This window comes from Drosophila takahashii, chromosome 2L (assembly GCF_030179915.1).
Source record: "Drosophila takahashii strain IR98-3 E-12201 chromosome 2L, DtakHiC1v2, whole genome shotgun sequence".
NCBI lineage: Eukaryota > Metazoa > Arthropoda > Insecta > Diptera > Drosophilidae > Drosophila > Drosophila takahashii.
This window is the reverse complement of record NC_091678.1, coordinates 35,391,173-35,417,499: the sequence shown is the minus strand read 5'-3', so window position 1 is coordinate 35,417,499 and position 26,327 is coordinate 35,391,173. Positions and strand designations below refer to the sequence as shown.

Below are 26,327 nucleotides of genomic sequence, written 5' to 3'. Positions count from 1 at the left end.
AACGCTGAAATAAAGATTATAAAAAGACAAAATTTATTTTATCACTCACCTTTTTATTGTTTTTATACCCGTTACTCGTAGAGTAAAAGGGTATATTAGATTCGTGCAAAAGTATGTAACAGGTAGAAGGAAGCGTTTCCGACCCTATAAACTATATATATTCTTGATCGGGATCACTAGCCGAGTCGATCTAGCCATGTCCGTCTGTCCGTCTGTCTGTCCGTCTGTCTGTCTGTCTGTCTGTCTGTCTGTCTGACTGTCTGTCTGTCTGTATGAACGCTGAGATCTCGGAAACTATAAAAGCTAGAAGATTGACATTTTGCATGCAGATTCTAGGAGTTCCTACGCAGCGCAAGTTTGTTTCAAAATGGTGCCACGCCCCCTTTAACGCCCACAATCGCTTATATACGATTTTAAAAATTTCAATATTTTGGAAAAGTAAAAATGCAGTTTTATTGTGTTTATCAATACCTATCGAAATGTAGAAGAAATTTTTTAAATCGGACCATTCGTTAAAAAGTTACGGCGGATCAAAGTTTTTCTCCATCTCTTTCGCACTCCCTTTTGCTGAGTAACGGGTATCTGATAGTCGGGGCACCCGACTATAGCGTTCTCTCTTGTTTAGATTAAAATTAACTATTTTCACTTTTTCCAACAAATTTAAAAATGATGTGACCCTGCATCATATACTTGATAATATCCAAAATGCAAGATGCAGATAAATTTGGTGTAAGTTTCGTTGCAAAGTAGGGTCACACCGCCGCCGAATAAATATTTCGTTTAAACAATAGGGGGATTCCCTAAACTGTTGAATTGCTGAATTGTTGAAAATTCAACAAAAAATTTCAGCAATTAAGGGAACGACCCAAAATGGTTCCTGTTGAATTTTCAAACAGCTGTTATTTGTTGAAAAATTTTAAGGAACTTAAAGCCTGTAAAACTTGATTTATTATTGCTAGTTACTGTCTAAAAGTGTTACCAAGGTAAAAAGAACCACAAATATGCATTCTGAGTTGATTTTAAAATAAATAATGCGTACTGGTGATAATAAAATGTTACAGAGTTGCCACGACTTTTAAAAAAAGGTGACAACTCTGGCTTTTCAGCAATTCAACAAAATTTTCATCAGCCCCGAGGCTGTTGAATTGCTGAAATTTCTGAAAGTTGACTTTGTATGGAACAGCTGATTAACAGCTGACCAAAATTCAACAATTCAGCAATTCAACAGTTTAGGGAATCCCCCTAATACTTTTCAGGGACCGTAATCATTAAAGGTTACGTATATTATAGGTATATTAGGCATTTTTCGTGTTATTAATACTACCAACACGAATTTTTATTTTTTAACAACACTTAAAAATGGCTTAGGCCACGATCTGACGATCAAATTATTTTATTTCACAGAAAATATTTAAAATTGTATAAAACAATAATAGTTTTATTTGTAATTTAATGGCAATATTGATAAATGTGATCAAATATTTTAATCGTCTTACCGTGGCTTTTCTTTATAATTTTTTTTTGAATCCCACATTCATTCTTATTATTATTTGTAAACATTTTGAGTAAAATAAATTAAAATCATCAATAAATATTATGATTATAGACATTTTGATTATAATTATTTAAAATAATTTATTTGATTAAAAATTAATAATATTTTTTCTACGAATTTTAAAATTACTAAAAATTTAAGATAAATGTGAGAACAAGATTTTTGGTTTTGGTGTAAATCATAGGGTTTTTTAATATTATAAGTTGGTGTTTTTTTTTGTTAAAAGAATTATAATCGTAGTGCCATAGAATTCACACAGCGCATAAGTGGCCTGATAGCGATGCTACTCAGAAACCCACCCCCATTTAACGCTCAGAAATTATCTATCCCTACACCGCCGCCTGCAAGAAGGAACAGGATTTCAAGAACACAAAAACCAACTTCTTACATTTCCCCTGGGCGATTCTGGTCACTGACATTATGTGCCGCCTCAGAAGCTGCAGCTACTGCTGTCGCGGGTCGTGTCAGAGAATTATCCTCCTTGGACCGCGATTTCTTTAGATTCACCTAAAGGTTATGTATGTCTTGGTCATCCATAATCACTCCAGTTCTTAAGGAATCACTGCCCACCGAAGATATTTAATTCGCTGTTGTGGGGTCTGGCCTGCTATAAAAACAATTTCACATTCTTGTAGAATTTTTTCGAACGCATTTTATTTTGACAACAAACGAAAAGCCCACATGTTTTTTATAGCACACTGTCACAAAACACGTAAAAATTCTAGAAAATGCTACTTTGTTTTTAAAGCAAAACACGCAAATTTTACATGCAATTACAAGAGAACCATGCATTTCCGCCGCATTTCTTCTGCTCATAAAATCCTTAAAAATCGCGGTCCATCGAGGGTAATTTATTCGCGATTTTTGGTGCACAAGACCCTCTTCTAGGCTATTACCGATAGTTTGACTATCGATACATGCCAGAAGCCATTAAAATCATGAAATATCGAAACTTATTAATTTAATAATTTAAGGATGCAAACGCGACACGTCCATAATGTTGAAAGGGCCTAAGATTATGAACAGTACATTTTTAAACCATTTTAAAAACTTTTATAACTAAAAAATATTAAAAGTAAGAAATTAGAAAAAAAAAAAAAAAATGTTATACATTATATTATAAATATTTTCTAATATCCGAATTAATATTTTATTTAGATTTATATGTCATTCCGTTCTAAAAAATTTTTGCTACTTACTGTTCGTATAGGAAGCCTGTTTATAGACCGTTAAATAGATTAGTTTGATTAAAAGTCGATGTTGCGGCATTTGAAAACTGTTGCAGAGGCTCCGTGTCTGAACAGAAAATAAGTTGTTTGAATTCAGGGCTGCCGCAGTGGCAGACAAAGCAATCGATAGATCGATATATGGTATATAATGTATTCTTGGTATATGTTACAAGATGGCGGAAAGTGCACAGAAGAAGAGAACAAAAAGCAAGCGAAAAATCTTTATGAGTTTATTTAACTGCATAAACGCATAAATCTATGCGTCTGCTGAGCCCAAGCATACAGTTAATGGTAAACTAATCAACATCAAAGATACCGAGAACAGCTGCCACGTTGTGGGCATTTTCCGTAACGCTGAAGTTTTGAAGAAACCAAAAAATCGCAATCTTTTATCAACGGACGGACAAAGTATAATCATACACCAGAAGAAGCAGATAGACAACCAAGAAGTTTAGACTGGTAGTACTGCGGAAAGTGTTGCAGCTCACCCGAGGTAATTATTCTCTATCTTGGAGCATAGCATTTGCCTTTTATTGGGAAACTTACCAACGTTTTGGTGCACGGAGCGAGTTTTGACCCACCTATCGAATTCGGGATGTTTCGACGCCACGCCGCGGTATTTCATTGCTAGCGTGCGCGCCCAGTTGAACACACCAATTTCCAATCATCTCTTCTCCTGTCCAGGCGACCAGGGCGCTGTTAAATTATCATCGCATCTAACAACAGACTATGTCTGTCTTTTTGCGCCACCAAAATCCACAAGAGCACACATAGCCATGGCTGCGACGAGAAAACTGCAAGGTAAGCTAAACAAAAATGTTTAATTGTTTAAAAACTGCAAACATAATCGTGTGATTAGGCGAAATTGATCGATGTTTAAAAAAGGTAGCAGAGGGCGTTGAAACGTTTGAGGATATCTGGAAAAAGGTACATAATGCGACAAACACCAATCAAAAGGTGAGTTAAAAAGTCTAGGAACTTGTAGTAATAATATCAGCCGGCTCAAAAATATTTAATGACATGTCATCTCGATCAGCAAAAACATCTGCAGGAAAAGTACGAAGCAGATCTTAAAAAGGAAATCAAGAAGCTGCAGAGATTGCGCGACCAGATCAAATCATGGATTGCATCCGCTGAAATTAAGGATAAAAGCTCACTTCTTGAGAATCGAAGACTCATTGAAACCGTGGGTTTTTCTTTATTTATTTTTGTGACTATGCACATTAAATTATTTGTTTTTTTTTTTAGCAAATGGAACGTTTTAAGGTGGTCGAGCGCGAGACGAAAACCAAAGCTTACTCTAAGGAAGGTTTGGGCGCTGCACAAAAGATGGATCCTGCCCAGCGGATCAAAGATGACGCCCGCAATTGGTTAACGAGCTCAATAAGTTCACTTCAAATTCAAATTGACCAGTATGAGAGTGAGATTGAGTCATTGCTGGCAGGTAAAAAGAAACGATTGGATCGTGACAAACAAGAGCGAATGGATGACCTCCGGGGGAAGCTGGACCGGCATAAATTCCACATAACAAAGTTGGAGACTTTGCTCAGGCTTCTCGACAATGACGGAGTCGAAGCAGAGCAAGTGAACAAGATTAAAGACGATGTAGAATATTACATTGATTCATCGCAAGAGCCAGACTTTGAAGAAAATGAGTTTATTTACGATGATATCATCGGACTCGACGAAGTTGAGCTTAGCGGCACAGCTACGACCGATAGTAACAACAGCAACGAGACAAGCGGGTCCCCAAGTAGCGTCACCTCCGGAGGCAGTCCATCACAGTCTCCCGTCACGGTTCAACAAATTTTGAACTCGTCATCGCAGGCGGTGTCCAGTAGTGGCAGCAGTGCAGCCAGCGCAGCACTGTTTCAGCAGCAGCAGGCGACAGCCCAATCAAATGGCAACAATATAGGCTATGCGAGCGACACAAGCGCACCGTCATCATCGGCCACCACATCTTTAGATGCTGCGGTTCCTTTAAATTGCAGTGGAGGAGGCGTTGGCGATAAACGCAACAAGATCAGCGAAAGCAATGCCAACAGCAAATTGAAAGTGTGTATTAAAAACGAATTTCTCGTGTTTTGTATGCTTTACGCAATAAATGGTTTACATATGTTCGCAGCCACAATCTCAGCAGCTTATAAAGCCCACACCTATACGACCTACGGTCAAGCCGCTTTTGAGTATTGATGGTAAGTTTTTGCAGATTGTGTCCATCAAGTGCCTGTTTTACTAAACGTAGATCTTTGCAGTCCAAGTCAATAAGATTGTTAGCTCAACACCCAGCAAACCCCAGCAACAGCTGACAACGGCAGCTTCAATCGTCGCAGCTTCTGCAATCCAGGCGCATAGCAGTAGCGGTAATTTCAATTCCTCTGCAGGATCACAATCAACATCTAGTGGTCATAATCCTTCGGTACAACCACATGCTCCAACGCCTGGCCAGAGCGCCTCCAGTATCGTAGCCGCCACAGCAGTTGCTTCTAATGCCGCTCCGACAACAATAGCGAGCAGCGTCAATGTCCAAGGCCCATCTGTGATCCAAGCAACACCAACAATTGCATTTGCTGCAGTAGCGAAGCACAATACATGTATGAGGAAGGGTCAGTCATACTTAATGTCCTTACTTAAAGTTTGGTCGTCATTCTAGCACTCCTGGAAAATGGACCTGTATTGCAGCAACAACCAGCAACAGTTCCTACTGTGGCAGCAATCGCAGGAGCAGTAGCACAGGCTCAGCAACAACATGCGGGACAATTATCCAATCTTCAAATAAATTCCTCACACATTCAAAATGGTAAGATTAGTTTTACAAGTGAGCATAATGGCAGTAGGACTGACCTAGTAGGGTCCTTGTCACCAAAAAATCGACTAACTTGCGATTTTTTCTATAAAAACTGTTTGGATGGATTTAATTTAAACTTTTAATATATTTTCCACTAATTTTTATAGCCGATACTATCGGCTAATATATAGGCGGCAAAGCGATCGCTGGAATACTATTAAAAAAATGCGTTTTGCGGTGTTCACTATACCTTTGCTAAAAATGATCGGATTTCCATTTTGCTTTTACATTTCGCTTAAGAATTGAAATTAATTTTTATTTTTAACAATTTTTTTCGAAAGTCCAAAGACAAAAATGCGCTTTTTTATGCAGAAAAAATATGCGACAAATTTGAAAACGATCGGTTGAGCCATTTAGAAATGCCGATGAACACAGACTTTCGAAACGTGGTTTTGAGAAAAACGCACTTAAAGATGCACTTACGTACCTAAAGTCTTAGAGGTTAGGGTACTAGATTTCGCATAACTTCTAAAGTTTTTGTCCGATTGACTTACAACTTTTTTGTATAATCTTAAGATGTTAATCTACAAGAAAAAAAATTTTAAAAAAAAGTAAGTGTACTATTTTAGACAGCTTGGGGTAATACTTCATATTAGCGGACTCACCCCCGAAATTCGCGAAAAAATTATCCTCGATGGACGGCGATTTCTTAAGAATTTAATTGCTTTCATGGTTTTCTTGTAATTGAATTTCAAAGTTCCCGCTTTTGCTATATAAAACAAGGGTGCTTTTCTCATATTTTGAATCAAAGTAATTACATTCTAATAAGTTCCTATGAAATTAATTAAATGTTTAAATGACTTCCTATAGAATTAATTAATTGCTTAAATAAGTTCCTATAAAAAAAAAATGTAGAACTTTTTTAAATTTTTTTATGCAAATAGTTTTAATGAACATTTTTCCTCACCACCATTTAGATAAAGTTTCAGGTTATTTTTTTTAAATTACCTATTATGGGCTAGAAATCTCTTTGCTGAAGTATTCCCGAATAGGAAGTATTTGAAAATAGTGCATTTAAAGTGCAGGCGGAAAACATATAAGAAAAAATCGCGCTATTTCTTTCTTGTTTTATATTAAACAAGTAGTTTTTGCTGAATAAGGATTGTTGTGTCGCTGAGAAAAACAAATTCAATTTTGATGTTTGGTTTTGGGTGGAAAAGACTTCAATATATAATCCTCCTTGGAACGCGATTTCTTCTGATTATCATAATAAAAGTACACATGTGGTCATCCATGGTTATGGGAGTTCTTAAGAAATCGCTGTCCAGCGAGTATCATTTTAACGGTGTTGTCTTATTTTGACAAAAAAGGGTAAACGTTAGAAAATCATACTTGTTTTAATAGCAAAAGCGGTAACTTTAAAATTCAATTACGAGAGCACCATGACCGACCGCCAAGTTCTTTTTGCGCGTAAATTCTCAAGAAATCGCGGTCCATCGAGGATAATTTTTTGCGAATTTCCGGGGTGAGTCCGCTAATATAAAGTATTACCCAGCTTGGTAACACTAGTGCTCCTTCATGTTGGAATAACATCCACTAATTATAACCGTTACATGAAGAGTAAAAGGGTATATTGTATTCGTGCAAAAGTAAATAAAAAGTGACAAATAATTTAAAACAACAGCTTCGGCCAGCCCACTATGGGCAAATATTCAGTCTTTGAGGCATAAACTCCAGTTTTAAAGATACAAATCTAAAATTTTTGTTATATACTTTTAAGGCTAAGATGTAATTTCGGTTTTTGTTGCTTTTTGAATCGGACCACATCTTCATCCTACGCCCACGCCGCATATATACATTTGAAGGCAAGGATTTAAAGAAAATGTTATTTGTGTTGGTAACTGTAATACAATTTCTGTTTTTGTTAAATTTTGAATTGGACCAAGTCTCCATCAACCGCCATCGCCGCATACTTACTTTTAAAGGCAAGGATCTACAAAAATGTATTTGTTAATAAATATTTCATATTTAACGCCTTTCGCAACAAAACTGAAGTATCTTCTTGTTTGATATTTTTTGCCAAATAGAAGCACCATGCAAAAGCAATGGCATCGAATTTTCTTTTTCTTTCGCCAATTGAGATGCCACCTTACGCTTTAATCGTGGTCCTGCCTCATTAGAAGTTAGGCATTTGCGACCAAGATTGTCGCTTGGCAAGCCCTTTTCCAAAAATGAAATTTTCATATTCGACGAAAGCCACAGGGAATGTTTTTCCTTGAATCGGTCTATTATTCTATGACATTTTGGCAAATTACGACTAAGAAAGGCAACAATCATGCTTAATTTTTTTTTGACTATTGTGCTGACTATCGCTTAGTTCGATTCCGTTCATAGTTTGCAAAACAAATTCCATCACAGCCAATTGTTGCCGGTTGTTGTCGATCCAAACATTAAGCAATGTGTAGTGACAGAACTCGAATGCAACTACAACATGGAGGTTTTACGTAAAACGTGCAAAAAGTATTAATAGGGTTCGATTAGCAATTGTTTTGTTTATAACTTCCTATTTTTACCTTGCCTATACTCTCCTATACTCACAACTTACACTCCACAGAAAGCAAAAATACATATCTCATTTGACATCTAAAAACTAAGCGACAACACATTAAACAAATGGACAAAAAAACACATATAATAAACATTCAGTGTTTATAATTTATTTAACAATCCTTCACTCTTTGTATCCATATTTAAACTTTTTTGGTTGGCTTACAAAACCCAAAGAAATCGAGGTGTGAAAACTACAAAGGTTTTCGTCCCTTTTTGTAAACGTGTGACCCTATTTCAAACTTTCGAATTTCTTAAGGGAAAAAATAGCGAAAAACGACAAAAAAAATTCTTTAAAAATGGATTTTAGGTTCCTTTAAGTATTGTAAATAACCACAGAAGGTCATTTATGTAATACTGAAGAACAAAAAAATGTAAAAATGCCTCACTTTCGAATTTTTTGCACATAGTGCAGCCGAAGCTTATATAAGCTTTAATGCTTACTCGGTGCAGTTCCAGGGATTCCAGATTCAGCGTGCCTATTAAAATTTTGTTTTTAAGTTGTCAAAAATCAAAACGCCTACTTCCTACAAAGTTACAATGAATTTTCTTATATTTGTTTGAATATTCCTATGGGACCCTTAATATATAGTGGTCCGATCCGGCTCTCTCCGACATACACTACTGGTCAAAAGAATAAGTACACACGTTACACCCTCACTTGCTAAGAGATATCTCTATAGTTATTGAGGCCAGACCTCCCAAACCTTTTTATTTGGAAAGGTTATTCTGTTCTGCAATATTTAAATAAACAATGGATACAGTAAAACCTGTCTAATCCATGTTAGCCCTACATTTGTGCGATAGGTCGGTTTTGGTGTGGTCAAAATAATAAGTACACTTGTGTTACTTATAAATTTTAAAATATTAAATCTAGAATGGGGCTACGGTTAGTATTTTATCTTAAGTTAGGATCATGTTTATAAGAAGTCTGGGCCAATTGGACGATCCAAAAAGTTTCCAAGCCTGGATTTGGTTATTTCAAAGTCATCATCCATGCTAAAATCTGATTTGCAGCTTAAAAGGAACACTTAACACTTAAGTATGGCTTGTGATTCCCTAAAATTTCCTTAAAAATACTACTCTGAATAAATAAAATCGATTTGGAAAAAAGGAGTACTTACACCGTAAAAAATAAGGAAAAAGGGGAAATAAATAAGAAAAAACCAAAGTTACATGCGGTTTTAATTTTAAAAAAAAATAGTTAAATTTTAAATTCTTAATTTTTTTTTTATTTTGATAGTAGATAAAACGACTAAAAAAATGAGATATGTTTCATAAAGATCGGTCAACAAATTATTAAATGGCTGTTGACGATGTGCACGATAACAAAACTGCTATATCGTTAAAAACGAATTTCATACAAACTTGTATGGACGGGCAATTTGTATTTATGTATAGATATCTAGCGTTGTGCGATTTATGTAGTACGGTTTAAGTTGTTTACCGATCTTAATGAAACATATCTCATTTTTTTAGTCGTTTTATCTACTATCAAAATAAAAAAAAAAAAAATTAAGAATTTAAAATTTAACTATTTTTTTTTAAATTAAAACCGCATGTAACTTTGGTTTTTTCTTATTTATTTCCCCTTTTTCCTTATTTTTTACGGTGTAAGTACTCATTTTTTTCCAAATCGATTTCATTTATTCAGAGTTGTATTTTTAAGGAAATTTTAGGGAATCACAAGCCATACTTAAGTGTTAAGTGTTCCTTTTAAGCTGCAAATCAGATTTTAGCATGGATGATGACTTTGAAATAACCAAATCCAGGCTTGGAAACTTTTTGGATCGTCCAATTGGCCCAGACTTCTTATAAACATGATCCTAACTTAAGATAAAATACTAACCGTAGCCCCATTCTAGATTTAATATTTTAAAATTTATAAGTAATACAAGTGTATTTATTATTTTGACCACACCAAAACCGACCTATCGCACAAATGTAGGGCTAACATGGATTAGACAGGTTTTACTGTATCCATTGTTTATTTAAATATTGCAGAACAGAATAACCTTTCCAAATAAAAAGGTTTGGGAGGTCTGGCCTCAATAACTATAGAGATATCTCTTAGCAAGTGAGGGTGTAACGTGTGTACTTATTCTTTTGACCAGTAGTGTATGTACTACCTGCAATAGAAAGAAGACTTTCGGGAAAGTTTCATCGCGATGGCTTTAAAACTGAGAGACTAGTTCGCATAGAAACGGACAGACGGACAGACGGACATGGCTAGATAGACTCGGCTATTGGTGCTGATCAAGAATACATATATATAATAAAATGTTTGCACCATAAGTTTAATATAAAAAAAACTTTATTTAATTTAATTTTAAACTGGTTACAATATTTTTTTATTTGGAAGAACACCGACTGTCTTTAGACAAGTCTCAAACTGAACTCGCTTCTTAACTTAAACTTCTTTGATGATCATACCTCGGTTCTGAGCTTTAGAGCTTTCTATGAGTGGAGTTAGCTTTAATTGAGTGAGTTTTAAAATTGCCCTTTGGATTGTTGATTGATAATGCACCGGCGACTCAATCCGATTGTTTAGTCTAAATCTTTTGGGGATTCTTTCTCATGGTAATTTTCCATTGAGGGTCCGAAAGTGTGGGAACGAACTGATAACGTAATTTGATTCGTTCTGGATGTTTAGTCTAAAGCCTGGGTGCATTTGCAATTAGATATTAGCTGGTGGCGAACTAAGGTTATCTGAAGGGTGAATTCTGGGATGGTGTATGTGTGTGTAAGTGTGTGGGCGTATGGACATGTGCATAAAGTTATGTGGAACTATGGATATGTCACTATATACTCCGACATATGTACAACCTGCAATAGAAAGAAGACTTTCGGGAAAGTTTCATCGCGATAGCTTTAAAACTGAGAGACTAGTTCGCATAGAAACAGACAGTCGGACAGACGGAAATGGCTAGATGGACTCGGCTATTGGTGCTGATCAAGAATATATATGGCCGTTTCTTTTACAAACCGAACACCTTTTCTTGGGTCACGTTTTTTTATTTGCCTGAAACTTTGTTTACGTATACAATTCCGAAAATTAGTAAACACGTGTATCAGGATTTGGCCGAAAAAAATTTTTTTTTTTTTTAGAATTTTTTTAGTTTGCCAAAAAACGTAAATTTTGAAAAAGTAACCTCTCATTGAAAATCTGAATCTCCGGTTGTAGTAATCCGATTCACTTCGTGTCTTTTGCAATAATTCCTCTAAAACCTCTTCTTAAAAAAAAATTTTTGAAAATTAGTTTTTAATTTCTTAAAAATAAAAACAAATTAAGATTTAAAAAATTTTTAACCCCCCAAAAAAATTTTTTTTTAATTTAACATATGCGCTATTTTGTTAGTTACAATCGGTTTTTGTCAGGAAGGTGGAGCCACTTTTAGTTTTTAAAATATCGAATTTGTTTTAACAAGGCCTCGCCTTTTTTCTATAAAAGAACGTCGCAGCATGTAGGTCTACTCTCTCACTCTTATCGGATCCTTATGGAATTCATGTTTTCTCAATTTTTAATCATTAAAAGTTAACTTTTAAGTGTTTTCACAATTTCTGAATGACAAAAAGTAAAAAGTCATTTTTTAATCTATTAATAACGTACAATTATTTATTTATCCGTCGACTCGTCTAGTGATGCTGAATATATATACTTTATGGTGTCGGAAACATCTCCATCACTGCTTTGCAAACTTCTGACTGAAATCATAATACCCTCTGCAAGGGTATAAAAATGTTATATATCAATCTCCCTCGCACTCAATTTAGCCGAGTGACGGGTATTAGATAGTCGGGACACGAACCCGACTATAGCGTTCTCTCTTGTTTTATTTTGAAAGGGCATTTAAACGTGGTTTTAGGCATAAAGTTACTTGGACAAAATGGCTTAGAATGACTCATTGATTATGTTCCGCCCAAACACTTCATAACTTTTTTCTCGTCCATATCGCCGAAATTGTGATTATGTAATATATGGACAGCCCCTAATATATATTATAGGCAGTGTAAATAAGGCATATTTCCATTAAATGTGTGGCTGGGTAACAGGTATCGTAACTCGACTATAGAGTTCTCTCTGGGTTATGTTAATTTAATCAATTTCAATTCTTTTTAATTGTGTCCCGTCCATTTTTAAAGAACTTAAACTAAATAACAATTAAAACCAATGGCCTCTTTGGACAATCGCATTTAACCTAATTTCAAAGAAATTTAATGGGCAGAAAGCGACCTCTTTCCAGCTGAGGCCTTTTTGTATGCGAAACGAGTGTTCCAACTTATACAAAATGGAAAGTTTCGAAAAAAAATTAATAATTTTGGTCGATTGGTATTTTATGAATTAAAATTTTTTAAACACTTTTGCACGAATACAATATACCGTCTTACTCGTAGAGTACTCGTATCGTAGAGTACTCGTAGAGTAAGACGGTATATTGTATTCGTGCAAAAGTGTTTAAAAAATTTTAATTCATAAAATACCAATCGACCAAAATTATTAATTTTTTTTCGAAACTTTCCATTTTGTATAAGTTGGAGTACGAGTACTCTACGAGTAAGACGGTATATTGTATTCGTGCAAAAGTATGTAACAGGTTCCGACCATATAAAGTATATATATTCTTGAACAGGGTCACTAGCCGAGTCGATATAGCCATGTCCGTCTGTCCGTCCGTATGAACGCTGAGATCTCGGAAACTACAAAAGCTGTAAGGTTAAGATTTTCCACACATATTCTTGGGCGTCCTAAGCAGCGCTAGTTTATTTCAGCCAAGCGCCACGCCCCCTCTAACGCCCACTAACGATTTTAAAATGTGTCTGGCGCCCACACCTTTAAAGATTTCGGAGAAGTATAAATGCAATTTTGTTGTGTATATCGAAATGTAGAAGAAGTTATACGCAATCAAAATTGTTTATATATCTATCTCCCTCGCGTTCCCTTTAGCTGAGTTACGACTATTAGATAGTCGGGACACCAACCCGAGTACAGCGTCCGCATTGCCTTTAGCTGAGTGACGGGTGAAAATCGACATATTTTAAAATCGTTTGTGGGCGTTAGAGGAGGCGAAAAGAGAACGCTATAGACGGGTTGGTGTCCCGACTATCTATTGTTGTATATTGTATTCGTGCAAATGTGCGTATGTAACATGTCTGTCTGCCTGTCTGTTAGAAAGTTGGGATAACCCACACATATTCTTAGGCTTCTTGGGCAAGTTGGTGTCCCGACTATCTAATGGACACCAACCCGTCTATAGCGTTCTCTCTTGTTGTATATTGTATTCGTGCAACATGGGAACAATTTAAAATTTGTTTATTATAAAATATTTATTATTTTATGTTTTTTGTTTATGCTATTCTATTCTAGTAAAAATTTCATTCGTGAAATCTGCAAGGGTGTTAAAACTTCGGCTTGCCGAAGTTAGTGTTGCGGTTATACGCAGCTTTAAATTTATGTTCTTTAAGCCCAGCTCAAATAGTAATAATTGCGTAACTAGAGAGAGAGAGAGAGAAATTTAAGCGAACCTCTTAGAGCTTCTGTCGTTTGCAGAAAAGCGCGTAAAAATACTAAATTCATGTATTGCAGATTCTGTTAACATTAAAACCCATTTCTGACTTTCCCCCCGTTAAAAGAACCTGGGTAATTTCAAGAACATTTACAGGTAGAAAAGCGATTTTGTGCATTGGCCTGCGCAGAGTGCCTTTGTTAGTTTTAATTTCAACTACTCGTCCTTTCAAGAAATGACAGCCGTATATCGTGCTAAATTCCAGTGCTGATGAGGCGCTGTGTCCTCTGATGTTTTTTTGAGGTTGGGTCTACTTAGTTTGCTTCTGCAGGGAATGAATGTAGTCGCGCTGCCAAATGCGCTAAAATTGCTGCTTCAGGAATGTTATTTGTTGCCATCGTCTCAGAGAGTTGAGTTGAGATGCGTCTTCCCTAGCAGATGAAACTTGAAGGTGCTCATCCGGTGCTGATAAAAGTTGAGCATCAATGAGTAGGCGAGCCAAAGTGGGCGAATCGGCTGATTTAGAGGCGATTTATTAATATCTTCTGCAATAATGATGATATTTTCGTACAGATATTTTTTTTGGGTGAGATTCGAGCCACAAATCACTCTTGGGAATATTAATTTTTATATATTTCTGAATTTCGAATTAAATATTTAACAAAATTTGGATCACTTTATCATACAGGGGTTGTCAAAAGTATTTTCACAAATGTTAATAATAACTGTACTTATATTTTGAACTTATAATATAAACTTTTGGCACCTATAGAAAGGGCACTTCAATTCCGTTTAAATGAAACAAAAATGCTCTTAACCCGTTAAGACCCCTTTAAAAAGTGAGCAAATTTTGCGAAAGTCAAATTTTTAACTTTTTCCCTAGGGCTTAAAACAAAAATGTTTTGATGCAAAGTTGTTCCCCAATCAAAATTAATAATAACTGCAAAAAAAATTTTCAAAATATTTTTCCTTGTATTTTTTATGATTGTATTCGTTCAAAAGTATGTAACAGCTAGAAGGAAGCATTTCCGTCCCTATAAAGTATATATATTCTTGATCAGGGTCACTAGCCGTGTCGATATAGCCATGTCCGTCTGTCCGTCTGTCTGTCCGTATGAACGCTGAGATCTCGGAAACTATAAAAGCTAGAAGATTTACATTTTGCATGCAGATTCTAGGAGTTCCTACGCAGCGCAAGTTTGTTTCAAAAGGGTGCCACGCCCCCTCTAACGCCCACAATCGCTTATATACGATTTTAAAAATTTCAATATTTCGGAAAAGAAAAAATGCAGTTTTATTGTGTTTATTAATAGAAAACATATTTATTAAGAAAACAAATATAAGATAGGATAAGGTAGTTAAATAAAAATTGTTATTATCCCTCACCTTAAACCTCTTAAGAAAAAGCCAAAAAGTTCAAAATTTGGTGGTGTTTTTTTTAAAGGGGGAAAAACGGTCAAAAAGCATTGATAAAACTTTTTTCTATAGGGGAGTGTAGGGTAAGGTGACGAACGATTCGTTTTTTGAATGTTACTTTTGTAAAAATCAATATTTTTTAAAAGTGTAAACGCAGAAAGTTGCTTACATCTACTGAGCATATCCCTGTAAAATTCGAAATTCCAATGCAGCTAAATCCCACAGCGTTTGGCGTGAACCCTACTTTTTTTGCACTTTCAAAAGTTGTAGGGTAATGTGACGAACGATTTGTTCTTTAATGTAACTTCTCCAAAAATCAATAATTTTTATAAGTGTAAAAGCAGAAAGTTGCTTACATTTACTGAGCATATTTCTAAAAAAATTTGGATTCGAAATTTCAACGTAGCCAAATCCCACAGCGTTTGGTGTAAACCATCCTTTTTACAAAAAAAAATACATTTTTTTATATATTATTTACGGAAAGGGTTTTTTCGATACGGAAAAGAAAAAAGTAATACGATAATACCCAAACTTACAAAAAAAAAAAATGGTCAAAGTGCAAATTTTTTTTTAAATTAAATTAAACTGACGTCACTATTAAAAACAACAATAAAACTGCAGCAGTAAATGTTATCTGGTATTATTATATTTTTTTTACAAATAATCAACGATAACAGTTAAAATTCTTGAATAAAAAAAGTTCGTCACAATACCCTACAAAAAGTTCGTCACGATACCCTACAAGGTAGACTTGGAGCAAAATCGGTGTCACTCTCAAACGGCGCAAAAGAAAAAAACGCGAGGTACCAAAAACTGTTGATAAAGATCTCATGTATACGTGCATATATTTGCCTGATTTTATTTTCCACTCATCTTTGCTCTGGCACTGCTGAAACACAAGTAAATTGAATGGGTTTGCTAGTTTGCGCACCACATTTTTAGCGAAAATTACCTCACGAACAAATTACGGGACTTCTTATTAATATTACTGTAAATACATTGTCGACACGATAAGGGGAGACGACTACATTTATTTGGAATTTTTGTCGTGACGTCATATATGAGATTCGACGAGTTCGTCACATTACCCTACTCGTCAAATTACCCTACACTCCCCTATCATTTTGTTAATACATTTCTATAACAACCTTGCGTCGATCAGCGTAGATTTTTAACTAAAGCTTAACAGAACACAAACACTTTTGTTAGTTTTTTGTTAAAAAAGACATACACAAGACATTAAATAACTGGACAATGCAAACAGTTACAACACAATTTGTTTATTTTTAAGCCCTTTAAACACTTTGCACGTCGTTGGGAAACTTTGGAGTAAAATAAGCGCGCCTTTTCTTTAACCCTCTAGTGCCCAAATTTACTTTTCCAAAAAAAAAATTATTTTTGGATTCATTATGTATTAAAAGTGAATGTTTGTTTTAGAAAAACTTTTACTTTTGCATGGATCAAGTTTGATAGGACTATATCCTTGGACCGCCTAGACCTTATAAAAGCTATAGAAAGCTAACGAAATCTTATTTTTAGTGTGGGTTTCGTTTTTTAAGTCCTTGAGACTATCAACAACACGGTACAATTTTTTTTTCCAGCAACAAACTTTTTATATTTTAAAAAAATATTTATATTTTGCACTTAATTTGCAAATATTCTGCTTCAAATGACTACAAACGCAACGAACTTAATTTTTGGACTTCCCCGAATTAGAAAAAACGCGAAACCGAGTCAAAAGGAATGAAAAGACTAAAATAACTGTGTTTTTAACCTTACCCGTCTGGAGGCGGTCTTGGGCACTAGAGGGTTAAGAAAGGAAAATGGGTTAGAAAAGGAAAATATAGATTTTTTCAAAATTTTTTTTCTTGTAAATTAACATTTTAAGATTATACAAAAAAAGTTTTAAGTCAATCGGACAAAAACTTTAGAAGTTATGCTCAATCTAGTACCCTAAGCTCTTAGACTTTAGGTGCGTAAGTGCATCTTTAAGTGCGTTTTTCTCGAAACCACGTTTCAAAAGTCTGTGTTCATCGGCATTTCTAAATGGCTCAACCGATCGTTTTCAAATTTCTCGCATATTTTTCTGCATAAAAAAACCCGCCCCCTGGGAAGCTTTTTTTTTATTTTTTAACTTTAAATATTTTATTTTTAAGCCGAAAGTCACATTTTTTAGGCATTTTTGACTTTGGACTTTCGGAAAAAATTGTTATAAATAAAAAATTAAAAAAGGGCTTCCCAGGGGGCGGGTTTTTTAATTCTTATGCGAAATGTAAAAACAAAATGGAAATCCGATCATTTTTGGCGGAGGTACAGTGAACACCGCAAAACGCCTTTTTTTAAAAATGTTCCAGCAATCGCTTTGCTACCGATATATTAGCCGATAGTATCGGCTATCAAAATTAGTGGATGTTTTTAAAATGGCACTTAAAAATATATTAAAGGTTTGAATTTTTTTTATGGATCCAATTTTTTTTTAAAAGGGGTGTATAAAAATAATTAAAAAATAAGAAAGTGTCAAAAACGTTTTTTACGCTTAAAAATAAATTGGATCCATAAAAAAATTGTAAGTGCCATTTTCTTAATTAGGAAGACGTACCTTACCGGAAAACCAATGTTTCCTTCATGGTATATTTCTTCGATTTTTCACACTTACAGCCTTTGTTTATGTTTATGTATTAAGACATGGATTTCAGTCGAAATGCTCTTTTCCTTCTCTCTTATTTTACAAGAACTACTTAACTAATTAAAGCTGCGAGTTCTTCAAGACAACATGGAACAACAAGAAAATACCACTAGTTTTTCATATCTTTATTTAGTCCACTAGGTAGAGAAAAAATCCTTAGCTGGGTAGGGAAAGTATCCTCTTCTTCTTAAGAATTCGCGGTTTTTGAAGAACTGATTTAAACATCCGACCAAGTATAAGACCAGGGCTTTAGGTAAGTAGAGAATGTTCCACAAATCCGAACTTTTACTTGCTCCTAAGAATTCGCGGTTCTTAAAAAAATGTTTTCAATATAGGACCTTTTTTTATACTTGGTAAGATATCAGTTCTTAAAAAACCGAGAATTCTTAAGGGGTTACATACCTTTTCTTTTTTCAAAAAAACGAAAATTTTTTTTTTTGCTGAATCCCAAAGTATATACCCTAGAGAACATTCTCTCAAATTTTCATAAAGATCCGAATAATAGTTCGATAGGAAAACAGCGTTTTGTCTGCTCGACTTCAATAGTTGCACATACTCAACGTAAAACTTTGAATGCGATTATCTCAAAGTCGTGTTTTTCCAAAAGTGCCTTCGCTGTGACGACGATTGCGCAAGAACTATTTGATCGATCTTCTTCAATTTTTTTTTTTTAATTATTCGTAATGATTGTGCATCAGAATTTGTTAGGGGTTATATACCTTTTTGAGCGAAACAAATTGAGGGAACTTTGGATTTTTTTCAGGTGTGTAGCAATTATTTTATGAAACCTAAGTTATTATTTATTGCTAGTACATGCTTTTATCGAAACGACAAGCGTTTGATCTTGAAAATATATGAATAATTTACAAAGTTATGGCAATTCTCTCGGAACCCTTTTTTTTTATAGCGGCTTGCGGTGACCACGATGGCACAAGAACTATTTGATCGATCTTCTTCATTTTTTTTTTTAATTATTCGTAATGATTGTGCCGATTTCGTGAACTATTATTTTCAAGAATATTTGCTTTTTTCTGCATACAGTAACAATTTTTCCAAAAAGTTAATTTTTCAAGTACTAAAAATTTTATTAAAAAATTTTTTTCTGCGAAATCAAAATTGACGCATAAAAACTGAATCGTTTACGAACTCGGCACAATCATTACGAATAATTTAAAAAAAAAACAAGAAAGGAAGCTAGCTTCGGCCAGCCGAAGCTTATATACCCTTGCAGATCATTCCTATTAATTAACAAATCGCAAAAATGTTCAATTTTCTAATATTTCTCATTAATTTTCTGATCGTTCCTATGGCAGGTATATGATATAGTCGTCTGATTTTGATCAAATTAAAATTGAAATTCGGAAATATTTAAAAAGAGTCATATCCTAGAGTAGAAGATAATACAATAAAAAGCAAAGAAGCTAGAATTTATTTCCTATTACTTTTCCATTAATTTTCCGATCGTTCCTATGGCAACTATATGATATAGTAGTCCGATTTTTTAAATAATTAATTCGAAATTCAGAAATATTTAAAAAATAACATCCCCAAAAGTAGAAGGTATTATTTCAAAAAACACCGAAGCTAGAATTTTTTAAAGTTTTTTTTCCGATTGTTCCTATGGGAGCTATAAGATATAGTTGTCCGATCCGGTCGGCTCCGACATATATACTACCTGCAATAGAAAGAAGACTTTTGCGAAAGTTTCGTCCCGATAGCTCAAAAACTGAGAGACTAGTTTGCGTAGAAACAGACAGACGGACGGACAGACGGACAGACGGACATGGCTAGATCGACTCGTCTTGTGATGCTGATCAAGAATATATATACTTTATGGGGTCGGAAACGTCTCCTTCACTGCGTTGCAAACTTCTGACTGAAATCATAATACCCTCTGCAAGGGTATAATGAAGAAGATCGATCAAATAGTTCTTGTGCAATCGTGGTCACCGCAAGCCGCTATAAAAAAAAGGGTTTCGAGAGAATTGCCATAACTTTGTAAGTTATTCATATATTTTCAAGATCAAAGGCTTGTTGTTTCGATAAAAACATGTACTATCAATAAATAATAACTTCAGTTTCATAAAATAATTGCTACACACCTGAAAAAAAAATCCAAAGTTCCCTAAATTTTTTCGCTCAAAAAGGTATATAACCCCTTAATCAAATTTTTAGAACTCGAAAAATCAACTTTTTGGAAAAATTGTTGCTGTATGCAGAAAAAACCAAATATTCTTGAAAATAATCGTTCACGAACTAAAAACAATACTATAGTAATAAAATTTGTTTGGTTTTTTGATTTCAAAAAACTTCCATCGTGGTCACCGCAAGCCGCTATAAAAAAAAAGGGTTCAAAAAGAATTGCCATAACTTCGTAAATTATTCATATTTTTTAAAGAACAAACGCTTGTTGTTTTGATAAAAACATGTACTATCAATAAAAAATAACTTTAGTGTCATAAAATAATTGCTACACACCTGAAAAAAAAACCAAAGTTCACTTAATTATTTCGCTCAAAAAGGTATATAACCCCAGAAGAAGACGAGCTGATTGTGTGGATACTTCCCCTACGTAGCTATATTCTTATAGTTTGTTTGATATTTTATTCGATTCTTCAATAATCGCGAATTCTTGAGAAGAAGAGGAAAAGCTTCTTTCGACTGGACTAATTAAAGATATCAAAAAGTGCTAAATTTGTATACCCTTGCAGAGGGTATTATGATTTCAGTCAAAAGTTTGCAACGCAGTGATTGAGATGTTTCCGACCCCATAAAGTATCTATATTCTTGACCAGCATCACTAGACGAGTCGATCTAGCCATGTCCGTCTGTCCTTCTGTCCGTCTGTCCATCCGTCTGTCTCAGTCTCTCAGTTTTTAAGCTATCGGAATGAAACTTTCCCAAAAGTCTACTTTCTATTGCAGGTAGTATATAAGTCGGAACCAGCCGGATTGGACAACTATATCTTATAGCTCCCATAGGAAAGATCGAAAAAAAACGTAAAAAAAAATCTAGCTTCGGTGTTTTTTTTTAAATATTAACTTCTACTCTTGGGAATGTTATATTTTAAATATTTATGAATTTCGAATAAAATTTAGAAAAAATCGGGACACTATATCATATAGCTGCTATAGGAACGGTCGGAAAATTAAATGCAAATTAATAGAAAAAAAATGATTGCTTCGTTGGTTTTTATTGTATTGTATTGTATTCTTCTACTCTCTAATATGACTCTTGTTAAATATTTCCGAATTTCGGTTTTAATTTTATATATATTCTACTACTATATCATATAGCTGCCATAGGATTTGTTAATTAATAGGAATGATCTGCAAGGGTATATAAGCTTCGGCTGGCCGAGGCTAGCTTTCTATCTTGTTTTTCTTCTTGTCTCAAAAATAATGATTATTTTTAAATAGATAGATTATATTTTGATAGATTAACCAAAGAGGATCACTATGGTGTTTTCCTTTTTTGCGTATGTTTTTTGGCTCAAAAAATAGATCAATAACACAGGCCCACAGTGTTTTTGGTGCAGCCCTATGGGCATTAAAATATGTTAATATAGACGTACATAAGCATATCTGCATACTTAGTTATCGCGTATTTGTGCAATCGCGGTTTGAGGAAAATAGCAACATTTAATGTGTTGATTTAAGATATCTTCAAGGGTCTGTGCTTAATTGTATTAAAACATATGCCAAAAAATTGCTTAGATGCCCTTCTACATAATTGCATTTAAGGTTCCATTATTATTTGAGTCAGTCAAAACCTATGAGCCATTGAAGTAATTTGTTCACCTCTATTCCCAACCAACTTGATGCGGTGAACAGGATTTAAAAAATACAAGGAAAAATGTGTGCCCTAAAATATTTGACAGGCATCTACATGCGTCTCTTCCCGAATTTTTGAAATAAATAATATACGTATAAATTAACATATTTTAATGCCCATTTCAGTCAAAAGTTTGCAACGCAGTGATTGAGATGTTTCCGACCCCATAAAGTATCTATATTCTTGACCAGCATCACTAGACGAGTCGATCTAGCCATGTCCGTCTGTCCTTCTGTCCGTCTGTCCATCCGTCTGTCTCAGTCTCTCAGTTTTTAAGCTATCGGAATGAAACTTTCCCAAAAGTCTACTTTCTATTGCAGGTAGTATATAAGTCGGAACCAGCCGGATCGGACAACTATATCTTATAGCTCCCATAGGAAAGATCGAAAAAAAACGTAAAAAAAAATCTAGCTTCGGTGTTTTTTTTTAAATATTAACTTCTACTCTTGGGAATGTTATATTTTAAATATTTATGAATTTCGAATAAAATTTAGAAAAAATCGGGACACTATATCATATAGCTGCTATAGGAACGGTCGGAAAATTAAATGCAAATTAATAGAAAAAAAATGATTGCTTCGTTGGTTTTTATTGTATTGTATTGTATTCTTCTACTCTCTAATATGACTCTTGTTAAATATTTCCGAATTTCGGTTTTAATTTTATATATATTCTACTACTATATCATATAGCTGCCATAGGATTTGTTAATTAATAGGAATGATCTGCAAGGGTATATAAGCTTCGGCTGGCCGAGGCTAGCTTTCTATCTTGTTTTTCTTCTTGTCTCAAAAATAATGATTATTTTTAAATAGATAGATTATATTTTGATAGATTAACCAAAGAGGATCACTATGGTGTTTTCCTTTTTTGCGTATGTTTTTTGGCTCAAAAAATAGATCAATAACACAGGCCCACAGTGTTTTTGGTGCAGCCCTATGGGCATTAAAATATGTTAATATAGACGTACATAAGCATATCTGCATACTTAGTTATCGCGTATTTGTGCAATCGCGGTTTGAGGAAAATAGCAACATTTAATGTTTTGATTTAAGATATCTTCAAGGGTCTGTGCTTAATTGTATTAAAACATATGCCAAAAAATTGCTTAGATGCCCTTCTACATAATTGCATTTAAGGTTCCATTATTATTTGAGTCAGTCAAAACCTATGAGCCATTGAAGTAATTTGTTCACCTCTATTCCCAACCAACTTGATGCGGTGAACAGGATTTAAAAAATACAAGGAAAAATGTGTGCCCTAAAATATTTGACAGGCATCTACATGCGTCTCTTCCCGAATTTTTGAAATAAATAATATACGTATAAATTAACATATTTTAATGCCCATAGGTCTGCACCTTTTAATAAAGTACACATTATTTACGGTCGCTGATTTTTTGCGTTAATGCCAAAAAAAAACGGACTTCTTCCCCATAGTGCACTTCCTAGAGCTTGTGCAAGGATTTGTCGAGAGACATCCTTTCCTGGATTAGATTGCACTTGTAGGTTGATGGATTTAGGAAGTGTGATGCGTTTTTACCGACAATCCAGGCAAAGCGGTTTTGATGAATTCTTATTCTGTTTGGGACACTTTATTGGACATTCATCGCTCGCGAGATTTTTTAAAATATTTATTTTCTGAAGGGAAATTGTATGCCCACCGCGTTTCTCTTTCTGAATATTTTGTTGATCTTCAATCTTTGCGGTTTTTGATGAGCCAGATTGCAGTCAAACTGAATAAAATGGCCCAAGTCGCGGTTAAGGACGGCCAAACAAAAATTTGACAGCGCGAAATTTTTAAGGAACAGTAGAATTATAGAAATCAAGGAAGAAAAATAATAAACTTACAAAAATGTGGACCTCCACGTCAATACCCCGTTACTCGTAGAGTAAAAGGGTATTTTGTATTCGTGTAAAAGTATGTAACAGGGAGAAGCAAACGTTTCCGACCCTGTCTGACTGTCCGTCTTTCTGTCCGCCTGTAGGTTTGTACATCCGTACGATTGCTGAGATCTCGGCAACTACAAAAGCTAGAAAGTTTTGATAACCCACACATATTTTATACTTTTTTAAAACGTTTGTTGAACATCCTTATTGATATTTGCCTATAAATCGAACATTTAGAACTTTGACCACGGTTTTCTCAAAACTGTGACGTGATGGAAAGTTTTCAAGTATGGAGTAGTAATCTAAAGATAAAATTCTTTCAGGTTTTGTAGCGTTTAGTTTCGGGACAAAAAAAAATGTTCGGATTTCGTCGACTTGTGTCATTTTAGAAGCAAGGTTTTTAAATATAACCTCCTGAGCTCTAATATTCAAATAACTTAAAATGAAAGTTACGGGAGGAGTGCTCTTGAAAAAAAAAAATTCGAACTAAAAAGTAAAGTTACTCTTAAATTTAAAATTAAAAAAATTTTCTTATAATTCTGAGAATCCGCCATCGCACCCTTTTTACGAAGTGGGATATTAAAAAGTCTCTCCAGATAGTTGGAAAAACAGATGATGAAATAGACAACTGAAACTGATCGAGAATTAAATTTTTCAGGTCTGCCTGTCTCGGACTGTAATACTGACAGCAACATCAGTGTCGCCGATTCAATATCCCTAAAAACAATGGCACAGGAAGCCATTAATCGATCAGCGATCGATACCAATTCACTAAATCAGCAGCAAACAAGCAACATTGAAACAAGACAGCAGCAGAAATCACTTCTCCAACATTTCAGCTCGGACACAATTGTCAATCAGCAGCAATCGATATCGCAGCAGCAACCTCAGATTCAGAATACCAACGTTTCAATCGTACCGATCGCGGCTGCGACACATGCTACAGGGACCGGCAACGGTCCTTCCACCGGCAGTGGACTCATAAATATAGCGAACGCTGCTGGTCAGCCAATCAGCGGCAATGTCAAATCGCATGCGTGCCAGCACCAGCAGATGGCCACGACGGAAGCGCACATTCCTACGCTGCTTGGAGTGACACCATTAGGGCCAACGCCACTTCAAAAGGAGCATCAAATGCAGTTCCAAATGATGGAAGCCGCCTATTATCACCTGCCACAACCCATGGATACGGAAAAGCTGCAAACTTACTTTCACCGAGCTCCAGTTCCCACGCCAGCACATTATCCACAGGTGAGCTATAGTGGTAGTCATCGCTTTTGCATAGATTATATTTAATATACATTTCAATTAAGGCACAGCTGCCAATATATGATACCGTTGAATTCTATCAACGACTTTCAACGGAGACCCTTTTTTTTGTGTTCTACTATATGGAGGGCTCTAAGGCACAATATCTGGCGGCCAAGGCCTTAAAAAAACAGAGCTGGCGCTTTCACACAAAGTACATGATGTGGTTTCAAAGGCACGAGGAGCCTAAAATTATTAACGATGATTACGAACAGGTAAGCAAGGCAACACATAAGAGAAACTAATTAAATAAATGTATAATCACTGTTTGCAGGGTACGTACATCTATTTTGACTATGAAAAGTGGAGTCAGCGAAAGAAGGAGGGATTCACCTTTGAATACAAGTACTTAGAGGACAAGGAGCTGAATTAAATATGATGCGATGTGTTTTGCTTCGTTTGTCTATAAAAAAATCAATACATTAAAATACAAAAATAAATCAATACCATTTTCATACGAAATCACACATCCAAAATCATAAGACATAAACCCAAAAACAGAAATCGAAAAGGAAATCAGCTAAAAGAAAAATAAATCAGAAAGTGATAAGCATAAGATAACATGAATATAAAGTATGATGCTTATTTGAAATGCATGTAAAAACCTGTCTTTAATTATTTTTTTGTTGTTTACGACTACGTTTAATTTTTACAATCTTTATTAGTTCATGTGGATGTTTAAGACGTAAGATTCACACAAATTTTTTTTATACATTTTGCGTAACCCTCTTATTCATTCAAACTATATCTATTAAAATTAGATTACTGACTCTACAGAACTCCCAATTCGCATACTGTAAAAACGTAGCGACCGAACGCAACACACCATTTTAAATAAATAAAAATCAATGGCGCCGATTTGTATGCGTCTAAAATAATATGCGAATAAAAATAAACAAATTTCAGCTGATCTTATTTAAATTTAATAATTTAATTACGGTTACTAAGATCATTGATTAAGTTAACTAAACTTTTTACAAATATAAGAGAGAAAATAAAAACATGAGTAAATAAATTAACGCATTCATATTATTTTAGTCAGGCTATATTCAGTGTTAAGAACTCAAATAGCTATACCCGTTACTCGTAGAGTAAAAGGGTATACTAGATTCGTGCAAAAGTATGTAACAGCTAGAAGGAAGCGTTTCCGACCCCATAAAGTATATATATTTTTGATCAGGGCCACTAGCCGAGTCGATCTAGCCATGTCTGTCTGTCCGTCTGTATGAACGCTGAGATCTCAGAAATTACAAAAGCTAGAAGGTTGAGATTTTCCACACATATTCTTTTGCTTCCTACGCAGCGCAAGTTTATTTTAGCCGAGCGCCACGCCCCCTCTAACGCCCACAATCGCCCACTAACGATTTTAAAATGTGTCCTGCGCCCACATCTTTAAAGATTTCCGAGAAGTATAAATGCAATTTTGTTGTGTATATTTATACCTATCGAAATGTAGAAGACATTTTTCAAATCGGACCATTCATTAAAAAGTTATACGCAATCAAAATATC

At 34.7% G+C, this 26,327-nt stretch overlaps 1 protein-coding gene across 3 annotated transcripts; it reads left to right on the top strand.

Annotated features, from left to right (window-relative positions):
* Positions 1-2,947: 2,947 nt before the first annotated feature.
* On the top strand, positions 2,948-25,835 carry Not3 (CCR4-associated factor Not3). 3 transcript variants are annotated; one of them, XM_070214919.1, is made up of 11 exons: positions 2,948-3,277; positions 3,469-3,585; positions 3,644-3,741; positions 3,821-3,970; positions 4,033-4,839; positions 4,910-4,979; positions 5,040-5,378; positions 5,438-5,584; positions 24,167-24,759; positions 24,822-25,031; positions 25,091-25,835. In XM_070214919.1, the coding sequence occupies exons 2-11, from the start codon at positions 3,561-3,563 to the stop codon at positions 25,187-25,189; spliced, it is 2,538 nt and encodes an 845-aa protein (XP_070071020.1). In that variant the 5' UTR covers positions 2,948-3,277; positions 3,469-3,560; the 3' UTR covers positions 25,190-25,835. The 3 variants fall into 3 exon arrangements, with proteins under 3 accessions (XP_070071020.1, XP_070071024.1, XP_070071018.1); XM_070214923.1 differs by having other exon boundaries at positions 2,948-3,585; positions 24,828-25,031; XM_070214917.1 differs by having other exon boundaries at positions 2,948-3,585.
* The last annotated feature ends 492 nt before the right edge of the window (positions 25,836-26,327 follow it).